This window comes from Polyodon spathula, chromosome 48 (genome assembly GCF_017654505.1).
Source record: "Polyodon spathula isolate WHYD16114869_AA chromosome 48, ASM1765450v1, whole genome shotgun sequence".
NCBI classification, from domain to species: Eukaryota; Metazoa; Chordata; class Actinopteri; order Acipenseriformes; family Polyodontidae; genus Polyodon; species Polyodon spathula.
The window spans coordinates 125662-150661 of NC_054581.1; the positions used below are offsets into that span (position 1 = coordinate 125662).

Below are 25000 nucleotides of genomic sequence, written 5' to 3' on the forward strand. Positions count from 1 at the left end.
AAACCTAAGCCCTAACCTTACACTGTAGACCCACTGACTGGTTTGTTCAAAAGCCGCTTTAAACCAGTCTTAAGAAACCAGCTCTGGGATTGGCGCGGTGTGATGAGACTCGCCCCACAATGCACCGCAGACTCACCCACAATCTTCTTGCCGTGCTTCAGGAGCTGTTCCTCAACCACGCCACCAAACTGTTCGATGGCTTTCACCAGCTGCAAAACAGGAGAGGGGCCAGCGATCATGCATGCAGGCACACACACACACACACACACACACACACACACGTCAATCAAGGTTCAGATCACTTATCTTGCTTCCACTGAAACGCTCAGTAGTGCTTTATGTAGAAACACTAAAACAAACGTCATAAATTAAAACAGACAGGAGGAGAAGACCGACTGAGAAAGTCTTCTAGTCGAAACGTTTCGGATTAACGGATCCCCTCCAACTGGTGCTTGTAACATTATCGCTGGCTCATCTTCAAAAGCGGGGCGGGGTGAGAATGACATTTTCAACCTCAGGTTACCCAGCAGAGATGTTCTGATAAAACCAGATTTAACACGATCATGATTAACTCAAAGGAGTCGTGCCTTTCACCCCAGGTCGGTATTTCTCTCTCCCACACACCTCTATTTAAAGAAATAGCCACAGTCTCCACTACAGAAGGGAAGGCGGTCCGTTTGAAATGTTTCCGATGCCTAGCACTTATGCAAGCCTTTATACACTAATCACTGTTCGCTTTAAAAGACTGTCAGAAGCATCAATAACATTGCTCTACAAAAGATATTTATAACAACGAACAGAATGTTCCAACTCTGCTCTAAAGGGAGGGGGAGCCCTGGGTTTCACGTTTTTCCCTATTAGCACTAGCGATATCATCACTGCCCCCCTTTACACGAGGGCCAAGGCTTTACCACCCACTCCCTTTCAAAATAGGTCCCTGAATGAGATTACACAGGCACACACTTTAAAAGGCAGTTATTTGTTTATTTAGCTGATGCCTTATCCAAGGCGACTTAGAGACTAGGATGTGTGAACTGTGTACCAGCTGCAAACGTCTCGGCCGAAAGACGGAGCACAAGGAGGTTCAGCGACTTCCTCTGGTTTTCTTGAACCACTTTGGAGGGCTCGGTTCTGCTTTGAAATCAGGAGTTAGAGATGCACTTACCAGCTCCCCGCTCTCTGCCAGTTCAGGATGCACAGTGCTCTGCAGACTCAGCCCTGAGCTCAGACCTGCCTTCCTGCACAAAGCAAACACACAGCGAGACCTCAGTAACACTGATGAAGGCACTAGATCCCAAACGCTGGTCTGCTTGACTTGAGTTACTTTGTGATTTGGACGTTTTTTTGGGTGTTTGTTTTTTTTTTTTTTTTTTTACTTTCTGAAGCAGCATGTTCTGTGTTTCCTCCAGAATTGCAAAGCTGCAACCTTTCAAAGGTCACAGCTCAAAAACCGCAGCAGGGCACGAACACAGGCGACTAAAAATGAAATGAACCTAAATCTTTCCTTCCTTCCTTCCTTCCTCCCCACCCACTCAAACAGATGTCAAGCTCGCTCTCAAAAAAAAAAAGGGACATATTCTCAGTGCAGAATTGACACGGTCAGCAGATTAATTTATCTGACATTTATGCGGGTAAAAACTGTAGAGAGACATTTTCCATGAAAATGTTATTTGGGTCGTCTTTATATTGTAATGCTCAGTGCTGGGAAGAACACGTTTGTTTCAAAAAATAAAACCAAGTTCTGTAATGTAAATTTTGAATTACCCAGAAAAAAATCAAAAAATGCCAGAACCTCAAATAAAAATATTATATAGCTAGATAGAGACACAAACAAGAGAGCTGCTTCTGTATCCAGCACTCAAAGAATATCACGGACATCTGCAGAGCTTTGAGATGATACAGTAATAAAATAATGACTCTGATTGCATTGTTGAGGAGTCTGGTGATAAAACGAGTGATCAGGAGAGGATTTATCAGTGTGCACGCCTGTAAAGAGGTATGTGAAAAATACAGCGAGCAAGGGGTGGGGCTTGGCTGGAGATGCAGTACTGAGAGTCCTTTTGCGAATCTGTGCCTTTTAAACCTGTTTTACTCTGAAAAAAAACATTTTTTAAACAGCGCGTGTGAAAATAAATTGGACCCGACGCACCTGACAAGCGCAGAATAAACGGACTGCAAAGGGTTAAAGGCGAGTTCAATTTTTTTAACCTGGCTTTTTGAACAGTTCACAGCCCCTACCTCTTGGCCCGCTTGGTGATCTCTCCAGCCAAGAAGCCGGCATTTCCAATGGGGTTCTTCAGAGCCTGCTGGAGCCCTTTCAACTGCTTCCCTGCGTTCTGGAATCAAAGGAACGAGCGATCAAAAAACACGAGCCGCATCACTAAGGGAGGTTGTTATCCGATCACCGAAACGTGCCTGCTGATTTGCGTTTGGTGCGAAGCAACTACATTGTGAAACTGCATGCTGCCTGCTCTCCTTTCCCAGTCAATACAATTTGAACAAGTTAAAAGAAAAGGGGAGCACCCAGCCAGAACTGAGAAGGTACCTGGAATCCATTGAGAGCCACGAAGAGTCTCAGGATGTCGTTGGTTCCTTCGAAGATGCGGAAGATCCTGAGGTCTCGCATCACTCTCTCCACGCCGGCGTCCTGCAAGAGGAGAGATGAAGGGAGGGGAGCGGTTGATAGAATTAAAAAAAATAAATAAAAAAATTCCAATTTATAATATAGCGCAGTGTTGCTAAACATGTCGACAAACAGCAACCGACACTATCGAATACAGGATTTACGAAAAAAACTGGCGACTGCATTGTGAGAATCTCAATTTCCGCTCAGTAATTGGTGATATAAAAACAACAGGCACTTGTGTGTGACAACGTTAGACCGCTCTGTGATTTAAACTTCTATAAAGTCTCCTGCATTTTACCAGTCGGGGCTCTGTGTTCCTTTTCTCTTACTAATTTTAAATGAATTGCATGTGTGGCAGATTAAAATCAACAATTAATTACACAATCACTAATTTGCCTACCAATTCTCCATGATGTTCAGTTCCAGCAGTTTGATTTCATGTGCACAACAACTCAAAACAGAAGCAATGGGGTTTTCTACTACATTTGGGCACTGCTGTATAATGTTACAGTTAAAAAGCAATCAGATTTAGTTGTAGCTGTTCCAGAAGCACAGTGGGGACCCTCAGTGTTCGCTTGCCGCCCCCGCAGTTCTATTTCCTGCAGGCAGGGGGCGGTAATGCGCGATTGTTCCACTGCCCAGCCTGGAGTGTCTCAATAGCCCACACTCCTCCTACACACCTCCCTACAGCTGTGCACTTCTGCAGCACTAATGCTGGGACTGCTTTCAAGATGACAGATACTTCATTCTAGAAAAACACACGACAGTGCTGAAATCAAATATTAAAACAAACTTAATCATTTCAAGCACTTGTGTCTTTTTTACAGTTTGCCATGGATTTGGTTTCTTCACTTGTAAACAGGTTTGTACGCAAGTTGTCCATCCCTGTTAAAATAAAGCATGACCAAAATGCATTGGTTTGCAGAAATCAACCCCAAAAAGTGTTGGTAGCTAATAAAATTAATTCAATGCATTTCCCGTGCAATGCAAATCTGTGGCAGACAAAGATGACCCTGAAGACACTATTGATGTGACCTAGGAAGTGCAAGGTGCAATAGATTTCCTGAAAACCAGGCAAGCAAACAGAGAACTTCTTTTAACCTCATGAGGCAGCAGATGTCAAGCGTTAAAATGAAGACACGCATTTGCTATAAACACCAGCAGCATTAAAGGAAACGCATTTGAGACCCTGTATAATGAACTGCACGATTTTTAAGATTGTGTTTTCTGTATAAACATCACTGCCTCCCCTTTGTGTGGTGCTGCTCTGACCCATACAGCCAGTCGTCGTCAAAGCCTCACCTTCATGAACCCCATTCCTCCCATGATCTGAATACATTCGTCTGCCACGGTCCAGGCTGCCTCCTGCAGGGAAACAAGCGAACACGGTCAGGAGACAGGATCCGTCAGTCTCTGCATCACCATCAATGCAATCAAACTAGCGGAATGATCTAGCTCTGTAAAACACTCAAAAATCTAATCCTGGTTTTGGGTTACAGGGCTGATCAAAACAACCTTTTTCTTTCTAGTTTCACCTCAATAACACTGATAAAGGCACTGGAGCCCAAACGCTTGTCTGTTTGACTCAAAGCCTCGAAATTAAAAGCAGAATGATTTTAACCTGCTGCCGGGAATCACAGTGGAGACGAGAATCGAAACTGATCTACAAGCTGGAAACACCCGAGTTTCGAGTTGGGAAAAGACAGCCTGGTTCGTGAGAGCGGAGTCTTTTGCAACCATAGAAGAGCTGATTTGATCAGGGTTCAGTGCTATGGATGTGGTTATTTATCAATATTAGCACCATGAGATCTCTTTCATGTGGTAAGCAGTTCCCGAAAACATGATGCTTTTTATTTTTGACCTAATTAAAGCTGCAACTTCGTTTTTTCATCTTCGGTTTTCAATCAGCAAGCGAGACATCGTGTGGGCAGGACTTTCCCTTGCACCAGTGTGACAGCTCAGGAAAAAGCAGGGTTAAAGATTTATAGTTTCTACCCAATAAAGCCTGTTTTTAAATGGGGGGGGGGTGTTAATAAAAATTAGTGTTTATAAATTATCTGGGAACCTTTTCGTAAATTGTTATTGAAAATGAGAAAGCTAGTGCCTTCAGTGTTACCGAGGTGCAGCTAGGAGAGACAGATTGGAATGGGGGTTCTTGTGACCCTGTCCTGCACTCTCCACGGCTCTGTGGTTGAGTGAAGCGGTGTTTCACATCGGGAAGGGGGGGGGCGTGTCACTCACAGAAGCGAAGATCTTGCTGATCGCTGCCTCGATCTGGAACTCTGAAGCACCCATGTCCATGTTGGCACTGATCATGTAGGCCATAGACTGGGGAGAGATAGGAGAGAGGGAGAGAAGAGAGACATGTATTGTATATTAGCTGGATGACTCTTACAAATCAGTTTATATTATTTTATTGTAAATGGAAAAAAACCTTTAATGAATAGCGATTGTTTTATGAGGTGGTTCTCACTCTCTTATTAGATAGGATTTTCAGCTGATCAGTCTTATCAATTTGAGTGGTACAAGTAGTTATATACTATATATGTTTAAGATAGTCAATAAATAAACACAGATTCAAAGGACTTTACAGATTAAGGGATATGTGTTATGCAAAATGAGCATCAATAAATGTGTCAACATCTAAAATGTGATTGTACGGTAATCTAAGCTAATCTATAACGTCACTATCTAGCCCTAGCTGTGGAATACAGGAGAGATGAAACATCCCCAGGGTTTGGAAAGCAGCCAGGCTCTCCACCTACCTCCGTGACGTACTGCATCATCGCCATGCGAGCCACCTTCTCCTGAATGGCTCCGAAATTGTGGATCTTACTGCCGAACTGAGTCCTGTTGGCTGCGTGATCTACCTGAAACCCAGAGACCTTTGCTGTTTTTTTTTTTTTTTTTCAAAATGTAGCGTCATCTCCTGAGCAATACCAAGCTCCTTTCACTAGTTAACTAAAATACTGTTTTATTTTGAACCAGGTTAGGTAAGGAGAGGATACACAGTGAGCATTCAGAGAGTCCTGGAGTTATTCCTGGAGTTTAAACCTGCAGCCGATATCAGACAACGGCTTTTCTTTGATCAAGCGGACAGTATTCAAAGTTAATTCTCATTTTGTAATGCAACACCCGATACAAATTTCATATTTTACTATTATGTATTTGTGCTTGCTTTTGCCAATTTGCTTCAAATTTGATACAATTTCTTCAGCACCAGGAAATCCTGCCCTGCCCACACCCCCTGCCCTTTCAATCCTAAAATTTCAGTGATGCTAAACTTTTGGCCATAGCTGTATATTACTAACAGTTAGCGCCACCTAGTGTACAGTACAGTATTGCTAGCAATACAAAAGGAAACTTGATCCAAAGTGGTAGATGGCGCTGGCTGTTAATCCTATGAAAGGCACTGAGCTGTTGCAAATATCTTCGGCAGGCAACTGAAGGTGGTATTAAATTCATGTGAAATCATCTTGATGCATACCAAAAAAAACAGCACGAGTGAACAAAGCAAGAACCACAAAGAATGACTGTAAAAAGGGTAAACTTAAAAGACAGAATGAACAAAAACATTCCAAAGGGAAAATTTATCGAGGGTCCAGATGGAAATCTGGTCTTCAAAACGACGGACAAAACCAAAACACTTGGGAAGACCTGTACGTTTGGCATTACAGGATGAGATAAAGATGATGCGGACGTTAAAAATGAATGCAAACGAGACAAAATGACTTTAGACAATTTGCAAAACTACGCAAGATTCGACAAAATGCAAGACTAGATCTGCAAACACACCCACCATGTAAGCTACAGGTGAAACTTACAGGAAATATTTGGTTGTCACAGACCAAATTTTGCTTAAAATGAAAAGTTATGGACAGACATAACTAGTCACAGTGCATTTCAAAACACCCACAGTAAGTGCACGATCCGAGACCACAGGATCTCAACGCGCACTGACACAGCAGTATTTTGACACAGACAACAGGCTGCACCCTCTTGCAAAAAGACCCTTGTTTATTTCAAAACCCACAGGGGTGTTCAATTTAAAAAAAAAAAAAACAACAACGGTGGTTTGGTGGTTCTAAAAATACCCGCGAGTTTCTTTAAAGCATCCGGTCATGTGAGCGTTGCGTGGTTTGGAGCAGTTAGGGAAACTCCCCCCCCCTCCTCTCCTCACTCAGAGCACTGCGACCACAGAGCTGCGCTTCCCAGAACACGAGGCGCGAACCGAGAGCAGCAGCCAGCAGACCTGGGGCCGACCACAATGGTAAAAAATGCGCAGTCCGACAGCTGCTGCAGCAGCGTTATTGTAGTTTAGGGTTATCGGTCAATTACAGTTGAATTAAACCTATTTCCAATCTGAAATCAGTCCCAGTTCCACGCTGTGGTTTTCTACTGAGTTTCTTGTAATTTCAACCACTTTCAGTTCTCTGGTATGTTTGTACTTGTGGTCACTGCTGAGTGCAATAAACAGAGTCAACATGTTTGTGTGTGTAGCTGTTTGTTACTTTTGGTGTCAGTGTGACTAATTTCAGTAAACAATTCTGCTGCAATTATAAAGCTCCAACTGTCCCCTGGTCTGGCAGCCAGCAGTCTGAGAGCTCTCGTTTTCTACCAGAGGTATAAGGACAGCGTGAATTTCGATTTGAGATCTGGGAGAAACAGAATTAAAATGGTTCCGAAATGATCATGGGGACAATGCATAGGGTTTGCAGATTATCAGAACGATCTTCGGACTAAAAGCGCCTTTTTTTTAACGTTCAAGTAATAGAAAACGACTGTGCTTCAGCAATTCACTCAAAGGCGTGTTGTTTCGCAAGCAGCATAATGGTGCAAACTGATAGTAACACTTGGTAAGCCTGCAGTGTTGATTTCACAGCTGCAGGGTTGAGATTCTGGCCGAGATCCCCCCCCCAATTCTCACCGCTTTGCTGATGACGCCCTTCATGGTGCCGGACAGCGCCGCTGCCATGCCGAAGCGCCCGTTGTTCAGGATGTTCATGGCGACCTTGAAGCCGCCACCCACCTCTCCCAGCACGTTCTCCAGGGGCACGCGCACGCCGTCGAAGTGCACCTCTGCAGTGTTCGACGCCTTGATACCCATCTTCTTCTCAGGGGGGCCGCTGGGGTGGGGTGGGGGGGGGAAACGAGAGAGAGCGAGAGAGAGAGAGAAGCACTTTCAATGCTGAAACGCTGGTCTGCTAGTCTCTTCTGGTTTCAATAAAGCTGATGAAGGTACTAGAGCCCAAACGCTGGTCTGCTTGACTTATTGAAACTAGAAGAAACAGAGTCAAGCAGACCAACATTTGGGCTCTAGTGCCTTCATCAGTGTTACTGAAACTAAACTGAGTCAAGCAGAGCAGCGTTTGGGCTCTAATGCCTTCATCAGTGTTACTGAAACTAAACTGAGTCAAGCAGAGCAGCGTTTGGGCTCTAGTGCCTTCATCAATGTTAGTTTGTTCTAGTTTCAATAACACTAATGAAGGCACTAGAGCCCAAACACTGGTCTGCTTGACTCAAATGATGTGCCTGCTTTTAAAAATCCCTACATTCTGGGCCAACATGCCTTTATAGATCCAGCATCTCATCTTTGGGAATCATTGCCCTCGAACATAGAAAGCAGCCTCTGCACAAAACCTTTAAAAATCGATCAGAAATATTTATTTTAAAAACAGACCAGGGTTGCACATCCTGTAAATATTGACTGGGACCAGAATCACGTGCGGTAAAAATGGCTAAGTTTGGCTTTATGCTTTCATAGCGTGTTCCTGTTCGGATGATTGTTTTAACTGCTTGTGCCCCGTCAATGACTGGTCTCTCTTCGCCATTGATTTTCTGGTGTGATCTCTTGCCAGGACCCTCTTGTAAACGAAAACGTAGATCTCGAGCTATCAGTGTGACGAAGCATCGATGACTAGGGCGTACAGAATGAGAAAGCAGCAATGAAAGGGTTAATCACAATTGGATAACTGCTTCTCGGAGTATAATTAGCAATGCAAGACGGACGGATGTCAAGACAGACACCTCCCTGTATCTGCTTAACGTGAATCTCAAGTTGCGTGGGAACTGGACAAGCGCTTCTCCAGATAAACGGGGATAGGACACAAATTCACTTCTCTCGTTTCAAGAAGCCAGTGCTTTGAAGAGGACGTCTCTTTCAATACGCGAGGCTGGGAGAACAGGCATGGAACTTTATTAACGAAACAAAGAAGTGCCGTGTCTGAACTGAAACGAGACGAGTCCAACTGAATTGTAAAGCGGGTTTCGTGGCTATAGTTAGACAGTATAGCTGTACAAAGACTGGTGACTCACTGGGTGACCCCTCCAAAGCCTCGCTCCACGATGAATGCTGTGATTTTGTCCTTCACCTCTCCGGTGGTCTTGTCTTTGACGGGGGTCTTTGCGAACACAGTGAAGATCTCAGCCAGGCCTCCATTACTGCAGAGAGAGAGAGAAGCACAGCAATGAGGGAGCGAAGACTGCAGAGTCCACCCCACTGCACGCACTCACACACAGCAACGAGGGAGCGAAGACTGAAGGGTCCACTCCACTGCGGGCACTCACACAGAGCAACGAGGGAGCGAAGACTGCTTACTTAAAGCAAAGAGTTTCTAGTTCCTCTTGCAGCTGTCCCAGTTCAAAGGCCCTAGAATTTATCAGGGGTTAAAATACCGACCTATAGCTTTTGTAAAACCCAGGAATTTTTCAGTAAAAAAAAGAAAACAGACTCTAGCAAACCCACAGAGGTGCTAAAAACTTGGGACGTGCCGAGAAACAGAAACTGACTACCTGATCCAGATCTTGCTCCCGCTCAGAGTGAAGTACTGCCCGCAGTCGCTCCGCACAGCCACGGTTCTGATAGAGGCTGCATCCGAGCCGCTGGTGGGCTCCGTGAGACAGAAAGCCGCCATTGTCTCTCCTGAGGACACACATGACAGGGAAGGGGTTAAACTAGCCGTATGGAACACATAGGAGACACTTCTTCACACAGAGAGGGTACGGAATCACTGGGATCCTTTAACACCCGACTTGATGAATCAGATACTAGGAACCGAACCTTTGCTGTGTGCTTGGACTTACAGAACTGGTTACTCCTTCAAGTACCATCTGCCTGTACCGGTGACCCAACAAGGTCTCCGAGTCTAGCGTCTCACTGCTGCCCACCTGTGGCGAGTTTGGGAAGGTACTTCTCTTTCTGCTGCTTGTTTCCAAAGAGCAGGATTCCTTTGAAGCCAATGGATTGGTGAGCCCCCAGCGTGATGCCCACGCCCAGGTCATGCATGCCCACAATCTCCACCAGGCGGGCGTACTGCGAGGGAGAGAGGGAAGAGTCACACGGCTGCAGTAAAGAGTCAAGAGTTTCTGTCTACAGGTGGCATTTAAGCTTCGCGCTTTTGGCTCATCGTCCCAGCAACAATCTCTGCTTTTCTTTTGAGGCTCACCATGGCACTACACTGTGTCCAGCTAGGGCCAAAAAGGCTAGAATGAACCGGCTTTGCTTCATAAAGTCGAATGAAAGCTGCTGAATAATGTTATGTAAACACATTGTGTTACACTCCGCTTTATATAGTTTTCCAGATATTATGGACTTTTGCGATTTTGTAGTTTCTTTGATTAAATGATGTTAAATAAAATTATGTTCACAGTTTGTTTTTTGTTTTTATGTCTAAATCATAAAATTCCAGGTGATGCAAAACTTTTGGCCTTACCTGCAGGTAGAATTACCGAAATGATTTTGTTAGCCCTGTGCAGTTCGAGGACTGGCTTCATCCTCACAGTGTGATGTACCTGTGTGTTGGTGAGGCCCAGGCCCCCCAAGTGAGAGGGGACCTGCAGCCCGAAAGCCCCCATCTCCTTCAGCCCCTCCATGGTGCTGTCCTCCACCTTCTCCAGCTCGTCGTTCTTCACCGGGTCGTTCACCGTCTGCAGGACAAGCACGCGGCATGAGAACTGGGGGCTCAGGGGTCCAGTGGTTAGAGAAAGGGGTTTGATACCAGGAGGATCAAATCCCGGCTGGGCCAGACTCCCTGTGTGTGGGACCCTGAGCGAGTCACTGAACCTCCTTGTGCGCCATCCTTCGGACGAAACGCAAAACAAGCGAGGTCCTATTGGAAGAGACTCTGCAGCAACAGGTTGCTGATGCACAGTTCACCCCCCTAGTCTCTAAGTCGCTTTGCTGAATGACTAACTCATAATTCAGCACTGCAAAAACATCAACAAACACGCCGCTGCAGGGAAGTGCTTGAGCCAGAATTAACTCACCTCGAAAAACTTGGCTACTGGACCCACCAGCTCACTCAGGAACTGAGTCTGCTCTTCGTTCATTACTGAAACAATAACACACAGCATTAACCCAAACTGGCGCGGAGGCGTTTTATTTTTAGCAGAGTAAAAAAGCTTTTTAAAAGGCATTGATTCGCAAAAGGACCCTCAGTATTGCATCTCCAGCCAAGCCCCACCCCTTGCTCGCTGTATTTTTCACAAGCCTCTTTACAGACGTGCATACTGATAAATACAGTCGAATAGCAGAGGCAAAAAGTCAAATATTCGCCACTTACTAATAATAATGCCTGTTTGCAAACATCCTGTTTGTGTACTGAATTTTAACACAGATTATTTTTAAAAACGACTGCATTTAAGACACACTTTTAACCCATTTTCTCTTCACAAAAATATCCTGCTCTTAAATTCCGAGTCTAGTGACGCGAAACGTCACTGCCCTGATCTCGAAGCATCCAGACATACAGGCAGCCCTTGTGAAAGAAGTGGGAGTCTGTCTGGGAGACATCAGGATGAGGACTAGGAGAGATTCCCTGTTCTTCCAGGCATGTTCATTTACCAATATACAATCTGCTCTACCAATATCCTAAACAGGTAAGCCTGTAGCATTCATTGCAAAACAAACAGCGTACAAATGGCTCTTCTATGCCAGATTCGTAAATGCATCTTTATTTGAGAGTGGGGCATGTGGGCTGTGTCTTAAATGGGACGGAATGCTGTGTATTCATGTTGCAAGACGTCATTTCAACAGGAGACAGACACTGACCAGAGGGGAATGGAAAGACCTGAGCCGTGCTGATCTGTCCCTTGAACATGTTCACTGCAAACGACTTGGATTCCTGATGAAGAACAAAAAACATACAATAGCACACGGTAGCATTTCTTTCACAATTACAGCAGTGTGCTTAATGCACCTCAAGATCGATCTCCTCTATATATCCGCCTGCATGAAAACACCTCCAGGTGGGAGAATCTCAATTTCTGCTCAGTAATCAGCGATACAGAAACAATAGGCACTCGTGTGGGACAATGTTAGACCGCTCTGTGCTTTAATCAGGCATCTTAAAACAACTTCCCATGCGTTTTAGCATGTGTGTGCTCTTTTCTCCCCGTTTTAAACAAAATTGCATGTGTGTCCTATTAAAGTCATCATAGAATCAGACAATCACTAATTTTCCTACTTGGAGAATTTTTCAAGCTTTCCAGTGGTTTGATTTCGTACGCGCAGAAGCAAGTTATGAAACGTGCACAATGCCGTAGCTTCATGGGCAAGCGAACTCCTGCAATAGCGCTTTCTTAAATTCAATTTGCACAGCAGTCTGCTCACCAGGTCAGCGGTCTTCTTGCCGGTGCTGGTTTTGGCTTCAGTCTCTGAGGCAGTGCCGTGCTTGTCCAAAACAGCCTGGAATCGGAGAGAGAGAGAGAGAGAGAGAGCAGATTAGCGCCGGAGCAGCCAAAACACACCGGCTTGCTCTGCAGGCAGTTCGAGGGGGACCTACAGCTCTGGCCAAAAGTTTTGCATCACCCTATAGAACTGATTCATTTTGCTTCACAAAGTTGAATGAAAGCTGCTGGATAATGTTACGTTAACATATTGAATTCCACAGCTCTTTGGAGTTTTCCCCCAGACACTTAAAACACAGATAAGATAGAACATGAAATAAAGAATTAATATTATGGCTTCCGGCAGACTTCTGCGGTATCGTTCTGTAGTTTCTTTGATTGCATGATTTTAAACAAAAAGATCTAAATTATGTTCACGTGTTTAGTTATGTCTCAAACCTAAAATTCTAGGTGATGCAAAACCGCAAGTGGAGGACAAGTGGGAGTTTCGAACCGTGCACAATCTCTCAGGTGTGACGACGGGGTGCACAGTCTTTTGGCTAGTGCCTTCTTCACTCTACCGATTCAAAACGGCGGGGTATTTTTAGATCAGTCAGGAAGGGTGATCTGAATAAGCCTCACCCTAACCTACAGGTTTCCTAGGAGCAGCTGTTCCTGCAGCGTCTCTGGAGACCTGCGTATTTAACAAAGAATGAAACATTCCATCCACTCCTCTCTGAAACAATCAGACAGGCAGCTTGATAAACGATGTACTGGGGAACAAAGCAGCTGCGAGCTTGGTGCCCTTGCTCCCCCCCCCCCCTGCAAACCAAAGGGCACAGCGATCCTGAAAGCAACGCCAGCCCTCACTGTTCTCATTCAGCGCGAGCGCCCTTTACCCTAGATTCCTGGGAGGTCACATGACTAAGCACAGTGACCTCTCCCCTAGAATGCATGCAGCACAAACATCTAAAACAAGAGCACACTGCTAAAGCAAGGATTTATCTTACAGGAGGGCTAAACAGGCTTCAACTTCCTTTCTTATTGGTACTGTTCCCCCTTTAAAAAGGAGTGCTAACCAATGCCTTCAAACCCAGCACCTTACCTCTTATTAGCACAGGCCACGCGATCAAGGATCCCCTTTAACGAAGGGCGAAACAAACCTTAGAAATCAACTTCTTGCAGCATTGACAGACTGTTTAACATCTGATCTGTTCTTTGCTTTCATATTTAAAAATGTAACCTTGTCAGAAATTAAAGTCAGGTAGACTGTACAGCTGTGGACAAAAGTTTTGCATCACCCTATAGAATTAACTCATTGTGCTTCATAAAGTCGAATGAAATCTAACATGAAACACTACAGTGCTGCTATTATGGCTTCCGGCAGACTTTTGCAAAAATCATGTTGTAGTCTTGACTACATGACAAATAAAATATCTAAATCATGTTCATATATTAAATCTCAGGTCTTAACATTCTTGGGGACGCAAAAGTTTTGGCCACAGCTGTAGATTCAGATCCAAGATGCATCACAGTTGTCCCAAAAGCTGAACAATCACTATTTCTCTCCCCCCTGTTTATCGTTTGATAAACGATTAGCAGCAGCCAGAGGCAGAGGAGAAAGTGCGAAACTGCCACCTTTAAGGAGACGGAAATCAACTCCAAAGTATAATGCATGGCCTTGCTTATCCCTCCTCTAAAGTGACATCCCGTTTCCTATCAGTGTGTTGATAAAAAGATATGGATTCTGTTTGCTCTGGTGAGCCTGGGTTGATTCATACCTCTGCAGCCTGGCTGGCGTACGGACGCCCCTTGTAGATGAAGAGGCTGGACTCTGCTGGGCGGGCAGACCTGAACACACAGACAACACAGAGGGGTTAAAACTGCTGTTTATCTGCCTAGTGCCTGCACCAGTGTCACCGGGGTTACACAACGTGAAGGGCAAAGCAGAACAAAAAGGCTACGACAGGCAGACAGCTCGCCGCTTTAAAAACAGAACCACAACACGAACTCGGTCAAGTGGTGCTTATTTGTGGACTCAACTGCTTGGAATTTGAATGCATTCAAGCTCATTTGCAAAATCGTGCAATGCAAATGGATCTAGTCATTTCTCCGCCTGCGTTGCCGTAAAACGTAAGAATTCACTGAAAGGAGACCAATTCCTAAAAAAAATGATTCATCCCAGGACGGCCGACACGTATTGATATTCCACACCTCGTTTGCAGTTGCACAAAAAATAAAACACACACTTATTTCTGCCTGTATGTGGGAATGCGTGCAAGTCAATTAACATAGCTACAGTTTCAATACAAACTGTTTCACGCTTCCCAAAAGTGAAACTGCATGCCACGGCGTTCTGGTTCGTAGGAAATGCTATCGTGGCTACAGTATAATCTTATAGGATGAATTATAATACTCACCCGGTAGCAGAAGGGGCTAGCCGGAGCGCCGTGCTCAGGACTGGAGAAAACCCGACTTTCCTTAGCAACATTGCTAGAGAAGAAATTTCACTGCTCAAACGCACCAGGAGTTATAAGACAAGACAGAGGTGAGATGTCTTGGCGTAGGTTTGTGGGGTGTGTGTGTGTTTTTAAACTAGCAGCTGTCTCTACACAGTTCCGATCGGATATACGTGTCCGCCTCTCCCGCCCCAGTGTTTATTAGAAGAGTTATAATCCCGGATAGGTTACAATTTCTGTCACTCGCCCTGGGATTGCTAACCAAGTGTGGGTGTGCAGAGGCCAAGGGCATCGGATATAGGACAAGCAGCGCTCCACGTGATCCTAGCGTCAAAACACAACTCCTGGTGCACCACGGGAGTTGTAGTTTTTATTTAAATTTTTTCTTTGAAACTTTCAAACTCATAGAACCATTGCAATGCCGGGGTCTTTTTTAGAACACGTTGCGTAGGAGGCTGGGTGGTCCCAGGTTCACATCAGGGCTCAGCCACTGACTCACTGTGTGTGACCCTGAGCGAGTCACTGAACCTCCTTGGGCTGTGTCTTTGGGGTGAGGCGTTGTTGTAAGCGACTCTGCCCCTGATGCGTCGTTCACACACCCTAGTCCAGGGGTCTCCAACCATTATCAGTGGCTAGAGATCTGGAACACGTGTTAATCTGGACTGATTAAGCCACTAACTGGTTCAATTAAGTAACAGAGCTCGGTTGAAACAAATACTAGAAGCTCCAGTACCTCTCCAGGACCAGGGCTGGAGACCCCTGCCCTAACCTCTGCAAATCACCTTGGATGATAATAATAATAATAATAATAATAATAATAATAATAATAATCATCATCATATAGCACCTTTCATAGTGGAGCACCATCACAAAGTGCTTTAGAAGATATGAGACTAGGGCCTGTGAGCTGTGCATCAGCTGCAGAGTCACTTACAACAACGCCTCACCCCAAAGACGCAGCACAAGGAGGTTCAGTGACTCGCTCAGGGTCACTGTGTGTCATGTATCTGGAAAACTATCATGTAACTTGGTACCAAGATTATTTAGCACACACTCGAGAGTCTGCAAGAGCCCTGCGCTTCTCCTTCCCAGAATACTACTGGATAATGACACTACGGTCAGGAGTTCATATCTAAATATGTGCAGAACGCAAATCAGTACCCCAAACCACTCACCTAATTATAGAGACAGTCCATTTATTGTGTGCCTGGCAGGCAAGTCACGTCCAAATTATTTTCACACGTGTGGTTTAAAAGTACCCCCCCCCAAAGTAAAACAGGTTTAAAACGCCCTCAGACAATCTGGTCAACTGGGAAGGTGGTGTTTTTGATGGAAGATAATAAATTAAGAATGTGTTTGCAATTTCTATAATCGAGTTGTGTGGACGTTTGTGATATTATTTTGTATTGTTAATATTGAATTGATTGAAGTAAAGGATATTAAAAAAAAAAATGATATCTAATAGTGCAAATTATAACAGTGAATGCTTAAAGCCGAGAGAGTTCAAAACATTACAGTCCATTTTAAATGTAACACTGAAAAGAAACTGAAAAAAAGAACAAGCGTTCATTGACAAAATATCGATAGAAGGTTTCTTCCAAAAATGCCCCCCCCCCCCCCCCCCCCCCCCCCCCCCCCCCCCCCAAAATAAACTAAATTCAATGCCAAGTGTTTGAGGACACTGAGAAAAAGTTCTAGCTGAACAGTTAAGGATGACATTTAAATTAAAACACACACTTAAAAATAAATAAATAGATAAATAGCACACGGTATTTGGGCCCAGTACAAATTTATTTAAAAAAAAAAAAAAAAAAACACAACACACAACAATGTCAGAAAATCTTCATTAGCACCCTTAACGTTTGGTTAAAACCGACAGATCGTAGGGATAAGTGCCAGTCTTGGCTTCAAAATTATTAATTCTACATTAAATCCCCCCCCCCCCCCCCCACGTCAGGCAGCAGCGTACCTCGTAGATGTTGGCCCTACCAAGAAAAAAAACACACACACACTTAGACGACCTCAATGCAACATGTGTGTTACAATTCCACAGAGATATTTTACATGGAAATTTCACAAAAGTTTATTTTACTGTGAATATGCCTCAATATGCAGCTGCAGCCCTCATTTCATGGTGGTACGATACGATTCGGCTACTGTCTTTTGCATTGGAACCACACAGCTAACATATTTCAAAACATCGTTTTGTTCTTTTTGGTGACGTTTTTAAGTGACAATAATTTATCACACTGGTGGTTATAATTAAAACTGAGGCTCCTTTGACAATGTAGAAATTTTACACAACTGAAATTAACAGGAACCAACGCTTTCTCAAATGACAGCGTTTGCTGCAGGACGGGAATGTTTTTTTTGTTACACTGTATGCTTCAGTAACCTGTGTGGTTCTCGTTACATTTTTTGTGTGTAAAAGGTGCTTTGAGATCAGGAGCTGCTCTTCAGCTCTGTCTGTCACGGACATAAATAACACAGGCTAGATGAGTCAGTCTTTATAGAAGGGCCGGCGCCCTCTAGTGGTCTGCCACTTTGGATTAACTTTCTTTTGTTTTGCTGGCTAAAAATTAGCTGTGCACTAGTGTTTCCCCAACCCTGGTCCTGGGGGAGCCCGTGTCCGCTGGTTTTCATTCCAACCGAGCTCTGAATTACCAAACTAGACCCCTAATTGAACTGATCATGTGCTTAATTACTTTTTTTTTTTTTAATTGTTCTCAGCTCTTAAACAGCAACTGTTTAAGAGCTGAAAATAATTAAACAATTAAAACAGGTCGAGTTTTAGCCAGCAAAACGAAAGAAAGTTGATCAAAAGCGGCACACCACTAGAGGGCGCCGGTCCTTCTATAAAGACCGACTTATCTAGCCCGTGTTATTTATGTCCGTGACAGACAGCTTCAGCTACTGAAATGTCAAAGCATCTTGACACACCGATCAAAAAGTGGATGGCTGTTTTATAACTTAACAGCTATAGTTTAGAACTTCATTTAAATGCAAAATTTCTGATTCATTATTTTACAAGTTAGAGAAAAGCAAACTAAGAAATTCAGTGCAACTGGAATTTAATTTTATTTCAATATTTTTTATTTTTTTTTACGTTCTATTTGACACAAAAACATTTAAATCTATCTGGCATCGCGGGCAAAATTTAGTTTGGCAGTACCTAGAATTACAAAACATTTTAGCATTGGCCTGAAACCCTTGTGCATTACAGTCTGCAACTAGAAACACTCAAAACTTCATCAATTCAACAACAAAACTGGAGTCTCGACCCCTTCTAGCGGTTTGTCATTGAATTTTCAACGTTCAATAATGACAGATGAGACTACGTCAAAATAACTAACGCCAATTAAAAAGGTATATTTTTTCGTACTCTTAACAAGAAAAAGTTCAACTCGGTAGCCATGGCGACAGCTGTGCTCACATGACATCCACGAAGAACTCGCTGGGGTTTCCCATGGCGAGGTGGAAGGACTGCCGGCTGGCTGTGAGCTCTGGAGGGACAGAGGCCAGGTCCCGGACAGGAGGGGCCCCTGGAGGACCTCCTGAAGCTGGGGGCAGCATGCCGGGGTGGGGGTGCGGAGGGGGGTGAGGCTGTGGCAGCATCATGACCATCATGGGGTTGTAGGACAGGGGGATCCCTGGAGGCCCGTAGGAGAGGTGGGAGCGCTGGGAGTGCTGGGAGTGCTGGGAACGCTGAGTGTGGTGGGAGTGGTGGGAGTGTTCGCTCCCCGCCACAGAGGCGTGGTCTCTCCGCAGGCTGCTCCGGGTCGAGTATTCAGATTCGCTCCCGCTGCCGGAGCGAGAGTCCGCCCCGGCCCCGCCTCCCGACTTCTCGTCCCGCCCGCCACCCTTCCCCCCGCGTCTCCGCTCCCCCTCGCTGCGGGTCGAGCCACTGCTGCGACTTCCTGCGAGACAGAGAGAGAGAGAGAGAGAGCACAAGAACATGTTAACAAATCACTCGCTGCACTGCCATGGTTTTCAAAACACTAAGTGGATTTTCAGATAAACTTTAAAACACTTGTCTCAGTTTCTTCTACTTTCAGTAACACTGATGAAGGCACTAGAGCCCAAACGCTGCTCTGCTTGGCTCAGTCTCTTCTAGTTTCACCTCAATTACTCCGACAGAAGGCAGTACCTGGTCTGTCCACATTTCACAGAACCTGCCACTGGCTCTGGAGGGGAGCAAGTGAAACGACAGGAGTTCTGAAGAGATTAAAAGGGGACGGTGGCTCTGGCCTCCTCTTACCTTCGCTGTGCTGGCTCCCAGTGCTGCCCGGTCCGTAGCTGTAACTGGCGAGCTCGTGGTAGGGAGGGGGCTGGCTGGAGTAGGGGTGCGGGTACTGGTAGGGGAAGGTGTGCATCATGGGCCAGGGGGTGGCTCCGGGGAGCGGGAGGGGAGCCAGCGTGTCCTGGTCAGACGCACCGCTGGAGCCATCGTTATCATTCAGAGACAGGTTGGCGATATCTGCAAGGACAGAAAGCAAACACTGAGCTACACTAAGCAAGCCTGCACACAATCCTGGGGGTCTGAGAACCACCCCCAATTATTACTGTAAATGGAGTCCCGACTTTAAATGCATTGTGTCTCCTTATAGCTGCACGAACAAATTCTAAAAGTAAGTTAACCTGCAGTCACAGGCGACGAGAGCCCGTCAATTCAGACCAGATTTACCTGCACTGTCGCAGGAGCGACTTGGATACACTGCGATCCTTAGAGAAAGGATTTTCCCTGACAAGCAAGTGAATCTGTAACGCAGCATGTTGCTCATTTGATTGAGCAGAATTCGATTTAGCGGGAGGGACTTATTTTTGTCCAATGGGAAGGATGCTTGTAATGCTAAAAAAAAAAATACAGCAAGAAATCTGGATACGTTTCTTACGCTAACAAAGGAGACCGATTAAGCGTTCATTAAAACCACAAGTATTATATGATGGAGCTAGGAAAGCACAGTGGACGAGGGGGTAGAGGGGGGCACACAGGGCAGTGGACCGGGGAGGAGAGGAGTGGGGAAGGACGTACAGTTCTCGCAGTCGCTGGAATCTCCAAAGATGTAGTAGCATTGCTCGGAGAAGGTGATCTTGTTGACGGTGTGACGGATGAAGCCAGCCTTCAGGAGGTTGCTGGCGTACTTTCGCGACTCCCGACGATCCTGGAAACCATCCACGTGGTGATACAGCCACTCTACCACGTCAGAACCTACAGCAGAGAGAGAGACCCATTACACGACTGGGGTGGTCAGCACCAATGATGCAGCCAGTACACTACAACAGCACCTAAAGACAGACACGAGAGCCAGAGTTAGAACGAGAAACAGCAGCAGAAGAAAGTTACGAACAAGAATAGCCCTACCCAGGAAAGCGTTCGGAATGGTGATCTTCAGCCACATCCTGTCTCGAACCTCCAACCCAGACTCCGGGGAGGCCATCGCCTTGGCAACGGAGGCCATGTCCGAGTGGAGAGAGAGGTTGAAGTCGTCAAAACCTGTGGATGACATCACAATGACATCACACACTGTGATTTGCACCAAATCTTATTAAAAGCCATGGAGACACCCCTCAGATGAGCTGGAAACTTTTACAGCTATAGTATAGCAGACTGCTGTAAAATTATCAGAGCCAATACAGCTGTCTGGCATTTCTGTTACTCAAACAGCTGATTATTATTATTATTATTATTATGTTATTATTATTAGCAGATGCCCTTATCCAGGGGGACGAAGTGGTTACAACACTTCGCAGTACAATATCACAATACAAAAATCACAGCAGTTATAAAATTCACAAGCATAGTAATTTTATAGAGCCAACTGAAAATGAGAATTATAGTACAGAAAATAATTACCTTTGAGAGCGATCGACCAACAGCGGTTAAATTCACAGCAGAAATATTTGCTTCCAACAGCAAAATTCCATCAAGCAAGTAAACCAGGTCAATAAATGGATACCGATTTCAAATAAATTAAAAAAAAAAAAAACATGAATACAGAGACCTGCAAGAGTGGAATCCAGCACAAGACACAGAATGGTGACTGTCAGGAGCAATGCGTAATATTGTGACGTTTTTTCAGTACGATAGAGATAGTCAGTAATACCCCGATGGTTATGCAGACCAGGGAAAAAACAGAATTAAAAAAAAAATTGTCAGACTTACATTTGGTCACAGCTGAACACCCTAGTCTGTATTCAGAGAGGCCTGTATTAAATACAACAGAGAATCAGGAAGGGGTACAAAAGGAATTCTCTACACAACCTCTACACAAAGCCCTTGTGTGAAACTAACTAGAAGCATCTTGCAATGGTCTTTAGTAGATACTGCTGTGAACCTTGATGAGAATCAAATGGTTTACAAACAGAAGCGATCAAATAACTGCAAACCAGATGCCACGAACGCTGGCCGAGAATGATTTCATTTTGCACACCCTTAGTGATTCGACTATGGGGATGGTAATAACACTCCTACTGCATAGCAGTTTAACCCAGTCCAGGTTTTAATGTGTGTTCGATTAGCCGCGGGGTCCAGGTAACAAGCTCTGGTGCGTCTTATTAAATATATATATAGCGCCTTTCGCAGTGGACCACCATCACAAAGCTCTTTACAAGATACGAGGCTAGGGTGTGTGAGCTATGCATCAGCTGCACAGTCGCTTACAACAACGCCTCACCCCAAAGACGCAGCACAAGGAGGTTCAGTGACTTGTTCAGGGTTACAGTGAGTCAGGGGCTGAGCTGGGATTTGAACCGGGGGACCTGCTGCTTACAAGCCTGTTTCTTTAACTGCTGGACCACACAGATATGTGATAGTTCAGCCAAACTGGGAGGGAGAGCCCAGAGAATCGGGACAAAACCTCACAAAGCAGGGCTAGTGTTTGAACACACTTATGAACGCACGCTATCCTAGTAGCATGCAACTCGTTCAGAAATAGGGAATGCGGCACATAGAGAGAGACAGAGAGAGAGACGAGACACACAGACAGAGAGAAGACACACAGAGGAGAGAGAGGAGACACAGACTCACGTTCAGTCTCGGTCACGGAGCTGCTGGAGGTGATGGTGCTGAGAGAGGAGCTCCCAGGGTAGGGGGGGTAAGCTCCGGTCAGGGCCACTGAATGAGACACCCAGGCAGCCGGGTCGATGGGGCGGATCGGCTCGTCTGTGAGGGGAGAGAACAGGGAGGTTAACAGGCTGCAACGCTGCAGAGATCATGTTCTGTGAACGCAGCGCTAACTAAAAGATAAGAGCCAATGCATTGGCTAGAGTCCAGTTCCTGGCAGCTGATTGATCTCAAAACTTTGTCAATTCGGGTCTTAAAGGATCCCAATGATTCTGCCTCAACAACATGACTGGGTAACCCATTCCATCCCCTCATCACTCTCTGTGTGAAGAAGAGTCTCCTTCAACAACATGACTAGGGAACCCATTCCACCCCCTCACCACTCTCTGTGTGAAGAAGAGTCTCCTTCAGCAACATGACTAGGTAACCCATTCCATCCCCTCACCACTCTCTGTGTGAAGAAGAGTCTCCTTCAACAACATGACTAGGTAACCCATTCCATCCCCTCACCACTCTCTGTGTGAAGAAGAGTCTCCTTCAACAACATGACTAGGTAACCCATTCCACCCAATGATTTAGTCTCAAGCAGACTTGCAATTGTGCTGGCGTTTGTGTTGTGGATTACACTGACATCCACTATCTATTTGTATGGAAGCCAAGACCATTGAACCAAACCCAACTGTGGCCTGAGCAGACTGAAACCCTGCCCTCTAGAGGTGAAAAGCAGGAATAACAGGCTAGGGAATTAGCCCGCTGTCTGTCTGTGCCACCGAGCCTGAAAGGCTGGAACCCAGGCAACACCCCTGGGAAAAGCAGCCACAGCAAAAAGTTTTGCATCACCTAGAACTTCAGGATTGACATTTTAACATCGTGTAATCAAAGAAACTACAAAATGATACCAGAAAGAAAAGTATACTGGAAGCCACAATAGCAATCCAGTATTTCAAGATTTTGAAATGTCAAATCTTTCAGAATTGACCGTTTTTTTTTGTTAATATGGGAAACTACGAAGCAGTGCGGAATGTTATCCTAACATTAGAATGAAACCTGGTGAATACTTTATGAAGCAAATGTTTTCATTCTATAGGGTGCTGCAAAACTTTTGACCACAGCTGTAGGCTGTTCTCCCCGCCCCCCTCGGATTGGAACCCAGGCCTGCAGAGGAAGGCAGGACGGAGAGGCTAGCGGATCAGACTGTGGCGCCCCCTGGTGTTTGTAAGAAGGAACAGCTCTTACTCCTGGGCAGGGTGAAGTAGCCCTGGGGGGATGGGTCCCAGCACTTGGCCACTGTCAGGATGATCGGTCTGAAAGAGAAACATTCCCAGTCACTTTCTACCATCAAAGTGAAAATCTACCGAAATCAAAAAAGCAAGGGTCGCTCACAATTCATTCTACAAATTACAACGTGACAGCGTTCATCTATTCAGCTTAACCCTTAGCGGTAAAAAAAACAATGAGACCTGTGCTTGACGTCTTTTTGATTGAAAAGGGAAAATTGTAATGTCGGACCAGGTCCGACACAGGACCGCAAAGGGTTAACAGCTATGCTTGCGGTTTCTCGGCTTGAGCTGATTGATTGCTTATGCAAACGAGACAAACCTACGCCTGGCTTGGTAACAGGTCAACTGGGAAAAAAAAAAAACAAACAAAGGCAGGATACAGACCCGGGTTTGTGTACGATTTCCCTCAAGACTCGAACCGCGTCGTCATTGCTCATGTTCTCAAAATTGATGTCGTTCACCTGAGGGGGGGGTGGGGTGGGGGGGGACACGACAGAGTTGCGTTAGTCTAAGGCCACACAATCCAAGCAGAAGGGTCCATTTTACACAGATTACATGATGTTAAAATTAATTAGTAAATTATTTTAGAATCATGTCTTAAATCCTAAAATTCTAAGCAACGCAAAACTTTTGCTCATAGCTGCAGAAGAGCAGTTCTGTGTGTGCAGAGGAGATCTGGAGTGCTTTGAAAGATCTGACCTCTCAAGCATGCCCCATTCTCAGTGCTCCCTTTCACTTGTCACAGACCCCCCCCCCCCCCCAAGTCCTGACCAAGTTTCGTCCCACTTGGAAAAGCACGTCTGAGATTCCTGTAGAACTGTGTATGTGTGTTGCACAGCCCCGGGGGGTCTCACCTGCAGCAGCATGTCCCCGGGTTCGATCCGCCCGTCTGCGGCCACGGCCCCCCCCTTCATGATGGAGCCGATGTAGATCCCGCCATCGCCCCGTTCGTTACTCTGCCCCACAATGCTGATCCCCAGGAAATTGTACTTCTCTGAAGAGCAATGAAACAAACAGCTTCTCAGTGACAGTCAGGAAGAACCATGAGCTACACAGACACACTGCAGAGCTTCGTTCGAAACCAGGAGCCACACACACACACAGGCACACACACTGCAGAGCCTCATCTGAAACCAGGAGCTATATACAGCTATGGCCAAAAGTTTTGCATCACCTAGAACTTGAGACCATAAAAAAAAAAGACTGTATGAACATAATTTAGATCTTTTATTTAACACTGTGTAACCAAACAAACTACAAAATGACACTGCAAGAGGCTACCGGAAGCCACACTTTTAAATACCCCTTTTTTTTCAGTTTTCCGTGGAAAACTACAAAGCGGTGTGTAGCTCAATATGTTAACGTAACATTATTTCAGCAGGTTTCATGAGATTTTGTGAAGCGCAATGAGTTTATTCTATATAGAGGGTGATGCAAAACTTCTGGCCACAGCTGTATAAACTGCAGGACCATGTGTGACACACAGCTGCCTTTACATACCCCCCAGCTCTGCAATCGCTTTTTCATTTGTGATCAAACTCTGCTCTGGACATATGCAAAACTTACAGAGAAAGTCAGACCCTGAGTCCCATTAACAGTACAAGGCTTATTACATAAATAAGGTTTGGGGTTTTTAGCTGCAGTATTAGCGGGTTGGCCACTGGGGGCATCGGTCTGCAGAAATCACTGCTTTCCACAGCCAGTGCTTTTGGGTTGATCAGTCATTTAAAGATCATGTGGTAAGGTAACTGGAGATAGGGGCTGGGATGAATAAAGCAAGCACTCTCTCTCTCTCGCACACAAAGAGGTTGGTTTTTATTTTCACTGCTCTTGTGAATCGAGAAAGAATGCACACAGCCCTGCTTTGCCACCTGAAACCTCTGTATTATTTAAGTTCAACAGGAAAACAGCTTATAGGGTTCTAGGAGTTGGTAACGAAGGAAAGGTTAACCCTTCGCGGTACTAT

At 45.2% G+C, this 25000-nt stretch overlaps 2 protein-coding genes across 2 annotated transcripts; both read right to left on the bottom strand.

Annotated features, from left to right (window-relative positions):
• Positions 1 to 14: 14 nt before the first annotated feature.
• Positions 15 to 14976, bottom strand: acadvl (acyl-CoA dehydrogenase very long chain). The gene is made up of 17 exons (XM_041238325.1): positions 14653 to 14976; positions 14014 to 14083; positions 12237 to 12311; positions 11676 to 11748; positions 10892 to 10956; positions 10418 to 10552; positions 9794 to 9938; positions 9419 to 9548; positions 8942 to 9067; positions 7554 to 7752; positions 5392 to 5496; positions 4868 to 4954; positions 3929 to 3991; positions 2546 to 2647; positions 2239 to 2336; positions 1166 to 1238; positions 15 to 209 (listed from the first exon to the last, which is right to left on the bottom strand). Exons 1-17 carry the CDS (start codon positions 14721 to 14723, stop codon positions 18 to 20), a joined length of 1809 nt encoding a protein of 602 aa, XP_041094259.1. The 5' UTR covers positions 14724 to 14976; the 3' UTR covers positions 15 to 17.
• A 1487-nt stretch (positions 14977 to 16463) lies between these two features.
• Positions 16464 to 24051, bottom strand: LOC121306550 (segment polarity protein dishevelled homolog DVL-2-like). The gene is made up of 9 exons (XM_041238332.1): positions 23889 to 24051; positions 23419 to 23495; positions 22991 to 23058; positions 21719 to 21853; positions 20855 to 20896; positions 20054 to 20185; positions 19724 to 19900; positions 18950 to 19168; positions 16464 to 18608 (listed from the first exon to the last, which is right to left on the bottom strand). Exons 1-9 carry the CDS (start codon positions 23946 to 23948, stop codon positions 18121 to 18123), a joined length of 1398 nt encoding a protein of 465 aa, XP_041094266.1. The 5' UTR covers positions 23949 to 24051; the 3' UTR covers positions 16464 to 18120.
• Positions 24052 to 25000: the final 949 nt, after the last annotated feature.

What these genes read in the sequence shown, in the direction of transcription:
- LOC121306550 (XM_041238332.1), bottom strand. Translation starts at nt 23,948, where the DNA reads ATGAAGGGGGGGGCCGTGGCCGCAGACGGGCGGATCGAACCCGGGGAC. An exon ending in CTCCGTGACCGAGACTGAAC is followed by an intron (nt 20,897 to 21,718) that starts GTGAGTCTGTGT and finishes TATTTAATACAG; the next exon opens with GCCTCTCTGAATACAGACTA. An exon ending in TGGGAGCCAGCACAGCGAAG is followed by an intron (nt 18,609 to 18,949) that starts GTAAGAGGAGGC and finishes TCTGTCTCGCAG; the next exon opens with GAAGTCGCAGCAGTGGCTCG.
- acadvl (XM_041238325.1), bottom strand. Translation starts at nt 14,723, where the DNA reads ATGTTGCTAAGGAAAGTCGGGTTTTCTCCAGTCCTGAGCACGGCGCTC. An exon ending in GGCTTTGGAGGGGTCACCCA is followed by an intron (nt 7,753 to 8,941) that starts GTGAGTCACCAG and finishes ACCCCACCCCAG; the next exon opens with CGGCCCCCCTGAGAAGAAGA. An exon ending in TCAGCAAGATCTTCGCTTCT is followed by an intron (nt 3,992 to 4,867) that starts GTGAGTGACACG and finishes GTTTCCCTGCAG; the next exon opens with GAGGCAGCCTGGACCGTGGC.